Below are 14099 nucleotides of genomic sequence, written 5' to 3'. Positions count from 1 at the left end.
ATATATATATATATATATATATATATACACACACACACACACACACACACACACACACACACATATATCACATACTTATCCCCTTCCCTCTTTCCTCTTCCTCTCTTTGGAGCCAAATTGCATTGAGAATGAAATATCCTGGAAAATCCTTTGGGTGCTACAAAAACCATCTTTACATATTTGCTCTAGAAATAGTCTAAGCAGGTTGGCCATTTGACAAGAACTCTGCAGGGAGGGAGGAACTTTAGGGACTTCAAGATGGGATTGATTTCTCCTAGGTTTCAGTAACTGCCTGCTCTTTGTTCACAGACCCACACAGAACATGTGATGGAGGAGGAAATCCACTACAGTGCCTGTCTTTCTCGCCCCAACATGCTTGCTCTTCTGTAGCATCTGATTCTGCGGTCCTGGCTCTGTGAATACTTCCTCATTTATGTTGAGTCCTCCATCCCAGGAGAAGCCTTCCTTTTCCACTGGCAGTACAGGGCCTCAGAGGCACCAGCTCCTGTTCTGGGTCCTAGCACCAACCAGAAGCAAGTCCCCTGGACTAGTCTTGCTCCAGCAGAATATAAAGTGGAATTAATGAATCTAAAAATGCTTCCTGTTCTCTCCTCTGCTCTCCTCTGGAGCAAGTGAGGTCTGCAAGAGTGAGGTTGAGGCCATATAACAAGGGAGAACTCTGCTGATTCCCGCTCTATTTAAGCTGGCTAGTCTCAGGACACTTGTATGAGGAAATGTTGATGGAATAGATTCAGATTCAGTGTCAGACAGATAACTGTGATGTCAATTGCAAACACTCAGAGTTACCATGTTGCCAGGAGCCAGGCACCCTACTAAGACTTAGCCTAGAGAAATAGGTATCCCAGTTATTCATATTTAGCTCTATGTCATACAGTTTTATTGTTTGGATTCCCAAGCTCTTCTGGGACAACATCTGCCTTATCTTTGTTCCATGGCATTTGAGAATTTCCTCTTGCCTACTGAGTGTGAGACAGCCAGGGCCTGTAACTAATCTGTCTCGGTATATATCCTGGCTCGCCATCAATTAGCGGTGACCTTGACACATAACTGTCTCCTCTATGTCTCAACTTCTGGTCTGTAAGATGATAGTTCATCTCAGCACTACATTAGCTGCTGCTGCTATCAGCGGTGCAGCCATGATTATTTTCTTATCTCTCATTCCTTTTTAAAAAGACTTATTTTTAAATTGTGTGTGTGTGTGTGTGTGTGTGTGTGTTGTATTCCTCTGGAACTGGAGTTACAAGTAGCTGTGAGCCCCCCATATGGGTTCTGGAAACCCAACTCAGGTCCTCTGTAAAAGTAACAGAGCACTATTAACTGTCAGGCCAATCTTTAGCCATAAACAAACACACACACACACACACACACACACACACACACACGCACGCACGCACGCACGCACACGCACACGCACACGCACACACAAACTCCCCTAACATAGAATCATCTAATGCCCCCTAACATAGCAGCCTGTCTTAGTTAAGACTTTTTTTTTTTTTTAATAATAATATGCTACGAACCAAAACAACTTAAGGAGGAATGGGTTTATTTGGCTTATAGATGCTGAATCACAGTCCACTGAAGGAAGCCAAGGCAGAAACTCACACTGGGCAGGAACCTGGAGGCAGGAGCTTATGCGGAGGCTGGCAAAGAAGGTTATTTATTGGATTGTTCCCCGTGGGTTGCTCAGTCTATTTTCCTATATATCCCAGGACCCTAACCCTTCACTGTTCCTTTACCCCAACATTACAGACTCTAACCCTCTGAAATTATAAGCACGAAATTAAACATGTTTATGACTTGCCTTGGTCATGGTAATTTGTCATGGAAGAAGAATTCCCAATTGAGACATTTAATTGGGGGAAAATCCTCCTTCTTGCTGGGTTCAGACAAAATGTTTCCACATCAGCGACTTTACTGGACTTCTTTCTCTCTCTTTGTGATCTCAGTAGTCTTGAACTATGGTCTACCAAATAATTTACAGGTTAACAACCATTTACTGTTATTGATATATTACTGAATATATGCCAGCTGGTTTTCTTGTTACTTAGAAAATACATGCTTGTTACCTGTGATAAAATTATATTTTCTGTGTCCATTTTCTGCATCAGACTTTGATAGTGTATAGTAATACATTTGTGTGTATTCATCTTGTGGAAATGGAAAACTGCTAAATTAGTACACAGTGGGCACCCTACAAAATAGGTGGGTATATTTTACATCCAAGATATTTATGTTCAAATAATAAGCTCATAACTACTTACTTCTCTTAATATTCATAATGCCACACTTAATTTGCTGTCAAACTTTTCAAAGGAAAGCCAGAGAAGCCAGAACAATGAAATTAAAATGGTATCCTATCCAGGCCTAGAGAGCTGAAGAAACCTTCTTAGGGGCTCACAGTGACAAAATGGCTAAGGTGACATCCTGCATATGATTTTAGAGTTCAGGCTCTTAACTACCACGTTACACCGAGGAACTCACCCATAAACCCACAGAACATTTCTTTGAAGAAATTATTTGTGTGTATACACGTGTATGTGTGCATTCATTCACTGGTGCGCCTGTGCATGTGGAAGTTAGATGTTCAACTTGAGTGTCCTTCCTCAGATATCATCAACTTTGTCATTTTTGTGGTCAGGCTATCTCGTTGGCTTGCAGCTGCCAGTACCTTCAGGGGACTCAGTCTTTTCTCCACAGATTCTCTCTAGAGATTAAAGAGAAAGAAAGAAGTTCTGTGACTCTAGAGAACCCCGACTAATACAGAGACATAGTAGGGTGTTAGAGCCATGCCTACGAGTTGATCGTTGTTTTTATTAATGCTTTCTGCTTTCTTTCAGCTAGTTCATTTTCGATGGACTCACATGGCCAAACCAAACCCTTCCCTTTCCTTGCAAGATGAAAGAAAGGAGCCATGACCGAGCCACTGGACAGTCTAGTCAATGATTCAGATTTCCTGGATTACACAACTGCTTTGGGAAACTGCACCGACGAGCAAATCTCATTCAAGATGCAGTACCTTCCCATCATCTATAGCATCATCTTCCTCGTGGGCTTCCCGGGGAACACAGTGGCCATCTCCATCTACATTTTCAAGATGCGGCCGTGGAGGGGCAGTACGGTCATCATGTTGAACCTGGCCTTGACAGACTTGCTGTATCTGACCAGCCTCCCTTTCCTCATCCATTACTATGCAAGTGGTGAAAACTGGATCTTTGGAGATTTCATGTGCAAGTTCATCCGCTTCGGCTTCCACTTCAACCTGTACAGCAGCATTCTCTTCCTCACCTGCTTTAGTCTCTTCCGTTATGTTGTGATCATTCACCCAATGAGCTGCTTTTCTATTCAGAAAACTCGCTGGGCAGTGGTAGCTTGTGCTGGGGTGTGGGTCATTTCTTTGGTAGCTGTCATGCCCATGACTTTCCTGATCACATCAACCACCCGGACCAATAGGTCTGCTTGTCTTGACCTCACCAGTTCAGATGACCTCACTACTATTAAGTGGTACAATCTCATTTTGACAGCCACCACTTTCTGCCTGCCATTGGTGATAGTGACACTTTGCTACACAACAATTATCAGTACCCTGACCCATGGACCTCGGACCCACAGCTACTTTAAGCAGAAAGCTCGGAGGCTGACTTTTCTGCTCCTCCTTGTGTTCTATATATGTTTCTTACCCTTCCACATCTTGAGGGTCATTCGGATCGAATCTCGCCTGCTTTCAATCAGCTGCTCCATTGAGAGTCACATCCATGAAGCTTACATTGTTTCTAGACCATTAGCTGCCCTCAACACCTTTGGCAACCTGCTGTTATATGTCGTGGTCAGCAATAACTTCCAGCAGGCGTTCTGCTCTGTAGTGAGATGCAAAGCCAGTGGGGACCTTGAACAAGCAAAGAAAGACAGTTGCTCAAACAATCCTTGAGTAATGCCATTTTGTCAAGGTTAGGGAGATGGCTCAGTGGTAAAGCTCTTGACATGCAAATGTGAGGGTCCGAGATAGACTCCTCAGAGCCCACATAAATTGTGTGTGGTAGCAACTATCTGCAATCGCAGTGCTTCTGTGGTGAGATGGATATGGGCATAGACTCCTCAAAGGCTCAAGGGCTAGCTGGCCAACTGTACATAGTGACTAGCCTCAAAGAGACCTTGCTTCCAAGGAGATAAAAGGGAGGGACCAATGCTTAAGGTTGTCCTTTAAGCTCTACATGTTCATTGTGACATGTATCACACTCTGACACAAACAGCCACACACCATTCACAATACATACTTATCAAATATCAATCAGTTCATCCTTCCATCAATGAATCAATCAATTAACACCTCTGATAATTTGTATATAACTTCCAAGAAATCCTGAATACCCTCTCAGTGGAACCCCCAGTAACTACAGAGTATTTAGGTCATTATGAACCAAAGCCATGGGCAAAGACCCTTACGAGATCTTTGCAATATGTTTGTTGAGATCTTTGGGTAGAAAATGGGCTACTTGAGTATCAATAAAGTATATAGAAAGATTAGAAACTATGAAACTAGGAGAATTTTTGTTGCCACCAACTAATTGCCTCCACATAGAAACTAGTGTTTGTACACCAGCCCTGGACCTCCTACTGCTTTAATGTCAAGAAGGCTCAAACCGACCAGAACCAAGCAAAAGTCAAGACACCGAAGTATTCGGCTCAAAGAACCGGCTCTGTTGCTTCCTGCTGCCAGGAAGTGGATGTCTAGGGAGGATCACTCACTGGAATACTGATGTATGGAATCCTCAAAGATCAGAGTGAAGAACTCTGACCTGGTTCTGGTGATTGTGGAAAAAGTCTCTGGCTCTCAGATTGCTGACATTGAGAAGAGGAAGTACTTAGTCCCACCTGACATCACTGTGGCTCAGTTCCTGTGGATCATCAGGAAATGGATCCAGCTTCCCTCTGAGAAGGCCATCTTCCTGATGTGGACAGGACAGTCCCACAGTCTAGCCTAACTATGGGACAGCTTTATGAGAAGGAAAAAGATGAATAGGTTCCTGTATGTGGTCTACAGTGGAGAGAACATTTCTGGCTTCTGAGTCTCTTGATGGGCTAGGTGTCCCCTTCCTGCTTGTGTATCTTGTACACTGGCTGTTCTCAGTTACTCTGCCAGAGCCTCCACACAGACATGCTAGTGCGTTTGCAACTGGATTTATTTCTTACTATATGGGAAGGTTTGTTTCCTTAGATTAGTAAATTATCATGCAGGGAATAAAGAGTATTCTTTCATGCCTAGTTTCCTGTCCTTTTATTCTTTGGGGCTTGTGTTCACTGAAATCCTAGATTATCCAAAGGCATCACGTGCTTTCTCAACATTTTTACAACTCATTATCTTAACAAGTTTTTCTTTATTGTTCTGAGTTTTCCTTTCAGCTCTGGTTAGCTCTTTAGACTGAAGGAGGACATTAGGATACAGTCAGAAGAGAGACTGTGGAAACGGCCCAGTCAGCAAAAAGCCTGCTATACAAGCATGAAAGCTTGGGTCTGGTCCTTAGAACGCACACACAAAAGCCTGGTGCAAAGATGTGCACCTGGAACCCCAGCTCCGGGCGGCAGGAACAGGCAGGTCCCTGGAGGGGGAGGGCCAGCCAGCCTAGCCTACTTAGTGAGCTCTAACACAATGAGAAACCCTGACTTCAAAACTGACGAACCACAAGTGAGATGGCCCTCTGGCCTGTGTTTTCAGTGATGTAGGCCACATTAATAATTGCTTAACTTATAAATCATATTAAGTTTTATTGGTAATTGTCAACATTTCCTGGGGAAATTGGTGAACTTGAACTATGCATAAGTATCATATATACATTAGGTGCTAAGTCAAATCTAACATGTGTTGATTTTCATGGGAAAGTTCTCCAGGAAACACTTATTCTCTTTAGGTATTGTAATCCTTTAGTATATAATAAAAAATAATAACCGTAGAAATTGCTAAAGTTATTCTCGGGCTATGTGTTTGCTTAATTAGTAGTAAATATAAATCAGTAAATATACATATTTAGGGAATACATGGTCTATATCTTTTAAACCTTAAAGAATATGTTGAAATGACTAATAAACTCACTAACAACTACTCTCCGAACTGGTCATTTGTTCCCATGAAAATGCGTCTTATTCATTCGTGTATTGAAAACAATGTTCGAGAGCAAAAAGAAGCTTGAAAATCAGATGTCGAATAATGGCCGAAGCACAGGGCTTCTTCATAGGAAAGGGATTATCAGATTCTGTGGTTCTGCATTTCGCCCTGCCTCTGGGCAGACAAAATTCAGAGATGCTAGACTGCGTTTACCCTATGCCCGCTGTCAGGTGCTAGGCTCCAGCAAAGAGCCAGGACACCACTCGGGACCTGGGAAAATGCAACCTATGATGTGGGAGACCAAAGCTGGGATTCTCTGACTCCCGGTGTCCAGTCGCTGCTGGAAACTGCACAGTGGAGTTGGAACAGAGGGTCGGGGGTCCACAGACCTGCGATGAGGAACTTGAGTCTGAGGGCTCTCAAACTCCTGGACATCCAGACGCCACTGGGTCTCCGAGAGTTGAGAATGGAGTTGTGTCCAAGAGCTGAGGAGGCTGGGACAAGGGGGGTGGGAAAATCTGGCTTAGCTCATAAGTGATTTTCCTTACCTTAGCAGCTGTTTTCTGAGAGAAGAAAGGGGCCTTCCAAGGGAGACTTAGATGCGGCTCTCTAGATGAAGGCTTTCTCCATGCTCCCCATGGTGGTTCTTGATGAAATAGACAGTCCTTGATTTCAAACTGTTTATTGATTATTCATCGTGGAAAATGGGTGCATACCACCTCCTCAGGGTGGACCAGAGATTAAATACCTTTTGTAGGAAGGAACGCCCATACAGTAAGGAAAAATTACTGGCTAACTCTCAGGGCCTCTAGATCATTAGCATGGAGAACTCTTTTCTGATCTATGTGACCATAGTTCATATTTCTATGTAGGGAGTACGGTCATGTGACAGGAGCTTGTATACACACACACACACACACACACACACACACACACACACACACACACCCCTCTATTATGAAAATGTATAGAGAGTTTCTTTTGTCCTCTTCTCTTCCCACCAAAGTACAGGGATATAAACATTTTTTTCCTTCCTGGTACAGATTAGCCCACTGTATGTTTGGCTTTATTTTGTTATTTCAGGTACCTGACTCCAACACTTAATCCCACTTCCTCCAATTTTTAACATTTTTATTACCCTGGATAATTGACCCTAGCTCTGGGGCACGCATGATTTTCCATTATCCCTGAACACCTCGCTTGATTCAGCTTTTTGTCACTCTGTTCCCTGACCTGTTTCCCAAGGGGACAAGCAAACACTGATGACAGTCTGCCCTCCAAGGACCTGCTTACTGAGCATAATCACAAAGGTCCCTGCGAAATTGAATTCAAAATGTTGGTTTTATTTTCTAAAGTATTGGGTTCTGGACTAATTGGGCTAGAGGTTGCATTTTTAACTGAATCCCCTCCACTGCAAAAGGGCAGATAATGATACGGGCTATGGTGGGACCATCAAGACCTTACCTCTTACAGACATCCATCGGCAAAGAGTAGATAAGAACAAAAGAATAGGGATCAAGCTCTGTGTACTACAAGGAAACTGACATGCGTGCTCAGCCATGAGGGGTGTAGCACTCAAGTCTGGCTGCACCTGAGAAAATCCAGAATAAAGAAACTCTGAGTGCTGGGTTTCTTCATATAATAACTCCCCCATTTTGATTGCATGAGTGCCTCACAGAAATGTTCAAAACCACAGAGTTAAAGAAAATCAGAAAGCGGATGTTGTACCTTAAACATACATGTCACAGTGATTAATGTCCTAGCATTGTGTTCTTGTCTTTACCTGTCTTTTCCTGTGTCAATATTTAGTTTTTGCTACAGTATTTAAGGACAACACACACATGCACGTGTGCACACACACACATACAAATATATATATATATATATATATATATATATATATATATATATATATAGAGAGAGAGAGAGAGAGAGAGAGAGCTTTTCTTTTTAAGACAGTGGTAGAACCTGGGCATGGTGGTACATGCCTCTAATCCCAGTACCAGCACCTTAAATTAAGGCAGATGCTGATGGATCTCTGAGTTCAAGTCTAACCTGGAGTACATGGTAAATTCCAGGCCAAGTAGGGATGCATAGAGACACCTGTCTAGATAGATAGATAGATAGATAGATAGATAGATAGATAGATAGATAAATAAATATATAAATAAAATAAGTAAATTGTGAGTGGTAGAAAATTGTCTGGCCTGTCTGAGGTCCTGGGTTACATTTTAAGACCACAAATAACTTCTAAATTTTATTTATTACTAATCCATATTTCAATCAAAAATATGTTTTGCAGTTCTCCAACTCAAATAAAATCAGTATACAAGCAAGTTTTACAGGTTGTTTTGGTATATCGCCCCTTGAAGATGTATTTATATATTTGTGTGTATGTGTGTGTATGTATGTATGTATGTATGTGTGTGTGTGTAGGTGTACATGTTTGTGTTTGTGTGTATGCATTTGTGTTTCTGTTTGTGTGTAGATGTATGTTTGTATGTGTATGAGCATGTGTATTCATGTGTGTGTGTGTGCGTGTGTGTGTTTGACTTGTGTGGATAGGTGCTCCTAGTGACTAGAAGGTGTCAGATTCTCTGAGGCAGGAAATTTGACATCTTCTCTTATGGGTCAAGTTCTTGTTCCTCTGGGGTTAGCAGACAAGCTCAGAACCCCAGGGAGGAAGACTGCTGCTTTTCTCTTCCATATGTCCCCAAATCTACTTTAGGCCTTTCTCTAATTTTGCATTTTCTTCAACCACTAAAGGCCATTTTAATTTTCCTCAGTGTGGCTCTGGGGAATGGGACAAGATATCAATTAACTCCAAGGGAGTACTGAGTCCAAACACTCACCTCTGCTGCCAGCTTGCCTGATACAGAGTAAACATGAATGCTGTGAAGATGGGATCACGAACATGCTTGGAGAAGAGAGACCCTTCCAACACTGAGACCTTGGAAGAAACATACATCATAATATGCTCTGATATGTTTTAAAAATCTGTTTTCCTTAAACTGTAAATAAAGTCCTAGCTACATTGATACAAATTGAGGCTATGTTTTTTTTTTGTTTGTTTGTTTTTTGGTTTTTTGTTTTGTTTTGTTTTTTGTTTTTTGTTTTTGTTGTTGTTGTTGTTGTTGTTGTTGTTGTTTTTCGAGGCAGGGTTTCTCTGTGTAGCCCTGGCTGTTNTGGAANTCACTTTGTAGACCAGGCTGGTCTCAAACTCAGAAATCCACCTGCCTCTGCCTTCCCAGTGCTGGGATTAAAGGCGTGTGCCACCAAGTCTGCTTGCCGCTATGTATTTTAAGGACCTATCTACATTGATTCAACTTGCAACAGTGTATTTTCTGTTGGTCGGTCTTCCATTTCTCATCCAGTCTTATACTTGCTGCTAAATGCATCCGCTGAATTCTTAATTTCAGATATCACAGTGTTCCGTGTGTGGAGTGCAGAGATGGCTCTCTCAGTTAACTGAGCAGACATGTTTTTGCTTTTAGGCTGTTTTGTCCATGCCCTGCATATTTCAGAATGGGGTTTTGCTATTTTAAAGAACTTGTCTGGACTTCTAAGATTTGGATTACTTCCAGGTTGATTTTTATTTTGCATATTTCCCTCAAATATTTTGGCCACATGTAGTGGTCTTGTATGACGATATTTTCTTAATTGAATAATAGATTTTTATTGAATAATGTGTAACTTCTCCAGGACCTGCCTCCAACATAGCTCCCTCTCAATATTATGTCTATATTTTGTCTTTTGTTTTAGCTCGTTCAGTCAAATTCTTGCTGCACCTTTGCACATGTATTTAAGACCATCCACTAGATCAAGAGCAACTGACTGGGAACCATACCCCCAAAGGAAAATGGCTCTCCTTCCTCCTGGTACCACTGAAAGCTTATGTTCACATTTCTTAGCATAATGTTGGTGAATTCTTCTTTAGGAAAAAGGAAAATACAGCGACAACAGATACATCTTATCCAGTACTAAGATTGAACTGGGCTTTGTCTGAACCTGCAGACTTCATGTGTAGAATTATAATACTACACTGCAATGTATATGATAATAGATCTCTAGATGCTCACAGTAATGGAAAGACCAAGTTACTTAGTCCACAGTGATGTCCCCATTTGAGATTTGTGGCAGCAAAACAGAGAGCCGAGAGAAAGGAACCAAGATTAACAAAAGAGAAGCAAGTTGGCAGAAAGACTGGAAACTCCTGGCTATCAGGACTACCTGTAAAGGACAGAGAATATGCAAAAAAAACAAAAACAAAAACAAAAACAAACCAAACAAAAAACAAACCCAAAACACCCAAGTATTTTACAATGCAGGAGTAGGCAGGCATTATGTGAAGAACCTACAGAGGCTCATGAATCTGTGAACCAGGAGCTTTTGATCCTTGGACTTGTCATAGCTGGTTAGACTATTTCTATTCTTAGGACTGTCATTTTCTTTCTTTATAAATGGTCTATATTTCTATTATTATCTACGTGTCCCTGATCTAATATTTTTGTTTGAAGAAAGAATCTGGAAATCTCACTGTGCACCACTGGAGTGGAATCCACACTTATAACAAGTCAACTGCCCAGGCAACCAGGTTCTCGCTGTCCTCTTGAACATAAATGTTAAGGTCAGGAATAGCAGAGCAACTGAAGAAAGTCAGTGGGACAGATTAGAGACTCCAAAATGGAAACAAAGGAAAGAAAAATAAAAAAGTTATAAAAACAAACAGTGCAGGAGACAGAAGTACCATTACCAACAGAAGACTGGAATGAACTTTTTCAGCAAAAGCAGGAGCAAGAACAGAAGGAGCCCTGTAACTACTGAGCAGGGGAGACTGGGGTCCTGCAAATGCCCTCTGCTGATTGATTGCCCATGGTCAGATGGTGCATGTCTCTGACCTGGGGATCTGCATTGATTGCTCGTGGTCAGATGGTACATGTCTCTGTCCTGGGGATCTGTGCTGATAGCCCGTGGTCAGACAGTGCATATCTCTGTACTAGGAAATCAGGCTTCCTGACAACTTTGGCCCATTTGTTCTGGCTGACATTTAGAAGGACATTTTAGAAGCTGGTGGTAGATGATGGCAATGTTATTTCTAGACTTCAGTTCAAAGGAACAGCTCTGGTTTCGGTTATTTTGTATGCAATTCAGGGTTTTAGAGGAATGGGGTTCTTTTGTAAATGCCCTTCCTGTCATTTTTAGAGCTGTTCTGTTGTCTTACTTTTATCTCTGTGATTATTGTGCCGTATGGCATATGTGCATGTACCATACATAACAACATACAATTTATTTTGCATGGTTTAGAGATGTGCCTATCACCTAACACAACTGAAAATGGTCAATCACACTAAAGTAATATTTTAAAATAATGCTTTGAGTAATCATGACAGCTTGGAACTTTTAAAAATCCAAACACAGAAGCAGAAATCTTTGTACAGTTTGTATCATGGCTTTCTCCATCACAGGATTTATAGAACAGAGGGATATATGGCCTACATACTTAGAATCATAACAAAATTTTAAACTTCTAGTCAGAATTAAAATCCCTACTATGTTTGAAGTACTGTAGTACACCCTGGAGATGTGATCTAATAAGACACATTATGCATTATGTGGCCACCTTTTAGGATGCGTGCCTGTTGAACATTGGTGTATCAAAAGTCAATGGAAGGTTTATCCAGCTCCTTCTCCTACGGTGATCCATTCTCATTCTGTTTGTATCCCAAGGAGTTTCCTCAAAGGACCTATTGCAGCAACACCCCGGTTTCTCTACCCCTTCCAATCAATATCCAAGAGGTGTGTGCCTCCACCGTGGACAGAAACATCTAGGCTGCTATTCATACATGACTGTCCCGTTTAAATGTTGAACGTATTTGCAGGAGTATTTGCAGTTACACGTGTGGTGTTAGTACATTATTAGAAGCAATATGCTCTGGTTTTGGATCCTACAAAAAAAAATACATATGTACCATGAGCAATACTCAAGGAAGGAACTCCCCCTTGCAAAGTGATTTCTGATTCACATGCTGCATCAAAAAGTGTAAATAGTAATGTTGTGATTTGTTTCCCCATTTAAATTCCAGGGCACACTGAGACAGTTCATATTAGGGAGTTAAAAGTAGGCTGGAGCTATAATTCTTATTCATAGGTTAGTCACTCAGAAAAACAATGCTAGGGTCCAGCTTTTGTATTTTTTCCAACAATGTAGTTCCGAGATCACACAGCACACTTACTATTTCAGCAGAAACAGGGGCACTTAGCATGCAGGACTGGGGTTACCGCTGTCCCAACTTTGTGTGTTCCCTGCCTCTCTATTACTATCAACATCTCTAATGTGTGGTCACATTTATGTTCCTAGAATATTGGAAAATCCTGGGAAATACCACACATAGAACCATAAGAAGGATGAGCCTCTACTGACTTTGACATAGGCTAGAGGGAAAATGAATTTGTTCCTGAAAAATCATAGCATGTAGCTTACATGTGAGCATGTTGTTACTTATATCAAAAATCAAACTTCAAAATTGACTTTAAAGTGATTTCCAGATGAGCTCTACCACCAGGTAACTGCAGACCTGTGCAAAACCTCTTCAAGGGATCACAACTTTAACCCATGTGTAGTATGAATATGCTTGGTTCAGGGAGTAGCACTGTTAGGAGGTGTGGAATTGTTGGAGTAGGATTGGACTTGGAGTAGGTGTGTCACTGTGGATGTGGCTTTAATATCCTCATCCTAGTGGCCTAGAAGTCAATTTTCTCCTAGTGGCCTTCAGATGAAGATGTAGAACTCTCAGCTCCTCTTACACTAGGCCTGCCTGGATGGTGCCATGCTCTTTCCTTGATGATAATGGACTGAACCTCTGAAACTATAAGCTAACACCAATTAAATATTGTCCTTAGAAGAGTTGCCTTGGGCAGGGTGTCTGTTCATAGCAGTAAAACCCTAACTAAGACTCCATGTCTCAAGGAATTCCCACTGGCAACATTTCCAAAAACAATGAGAAGTTAACCTTAATAAAAGAAAACATAGGGGTTGGAGATGAAGCTCAGTTGAGTTCTTGCTTAGTATGCATATGAAATCCTGGTTTTAAAATCAGTCCTACATAAACAGCAGTTGCTGGTACATGGCTGTAACCCCTTTCATGAAGGAGGTACAGACCAGAGGATCAGAAATTCAAAGCCATGCTAAATTATGCATGGTGGAGCACACCTGTAACCCCAGTATTCAGGGACAGAGGGAGAAGATGGTTTTGAGTTTGAGTTTGGATAGCTACACAGAAAGTAGCAAGGCCTAGGCCAGCCTGGGCTGCATAACAAGTGAGGAAGAAAGAAAGAAAGAAAGAAAGAAAGAAAGAAAGAAAGAAAGAAAGAAAGAAAGAAAGAAAAAAGGGGAGAAAGAAAGAAAGAAAGGAAAAAAGGGAGAAAGAAAGAAAGAGAGAAAGAAGAAAACGATAAAGAGAGAGAAAGAAAGGAAGAAAGAAAGAAAGGACAAAAGAAACAAGAAATGTCAACAGAAAGGTGTTGTGTGGGAAACATAGAAAGAATTGACAGAATATTAGAGCTAGCACCTGGACTATTTCAGAAATAGGAAATAAATTGTATAACAGGATGCTTCTTCTATATGAAGTGATGAAAGAGAAGCTTGAATAAATGAGAAAATACAATAAGGGTTTAAAATTATTTAGTAATTTTAAAAATAGAAATAAAATTTAATAGATTAGTAAAAGAGATTTAATATAACAGAATTAATGAGCTGGAAGGAAGACCCACAAAGGCTATCTGATGCTCTTAAATTTAAAAAGAAAATTAGAGCGATGAGCAAGAAGAGATATAGAGTAGAAAATGAGAGACTCTAACCACACATGAGCAGATTTTTAGGTGAAAGAAGAGAGAATAAGACTGAAGTTGGCAGGTTGTTTTTATTTTTTTCTATTGCAGAGAGGAGATAGCTTGACAAAGCAACTTAAAGGAGAAAGGG

General features: G+C 41.1%; 1 protein-coding gene and 1 pseudogene across 1 annotated transcript in view; both read left to right on the top strand.

Annotated features, from left to right (window-relative positions):
* Positions 1–3963, top strand: part of Oxgr1 (oxoglutarate receptor 1) — a 19631-nt gene extending 15668 nt beyond the window's left edge. Inside the window, exon 2 of the mRNA XM_021204174.2 lies at positions 2862–3963. Within this exon, the coding sequence (XP_021059833.1) occupies positions 2936–3949 (1014 nt within the window). The 5' untranslated portion in view covers positions 2862–2935 and the 3' untranslated portion in view covers positions 3950–3963. The remainder of the gene's footprint in view (positions 1–2861) is intronic.
* A 670-nt stretch (positions 3964–4633) lies between these two features.
* LOC110325164 lies at positions 4634–5087 on the top strand (annotated as a pseudogene).
* The last annotated feature ends 9012 nt before the right edge of the window (positions 5088–14099 follow it).

The sequence above is a fragment of the Mus pahari genome, chromosome 8 (assembly GCF_900095145.1).
Source record: "Mus pahari chromosome 8, PAHARI_EIJ_v1.1, whole genome shotgun sequence".
Lineage (NCBI taxonomy): Eukaryota > Metazoa > Chordata > Mammalia > Rodentia > Muridae > Mus > Mus pahari.
The sequence above is the reverse complement of the archived record's forward strand: the minus strand, read 5'-3'. Positions and strand labels throughout refer to the sequence as shown.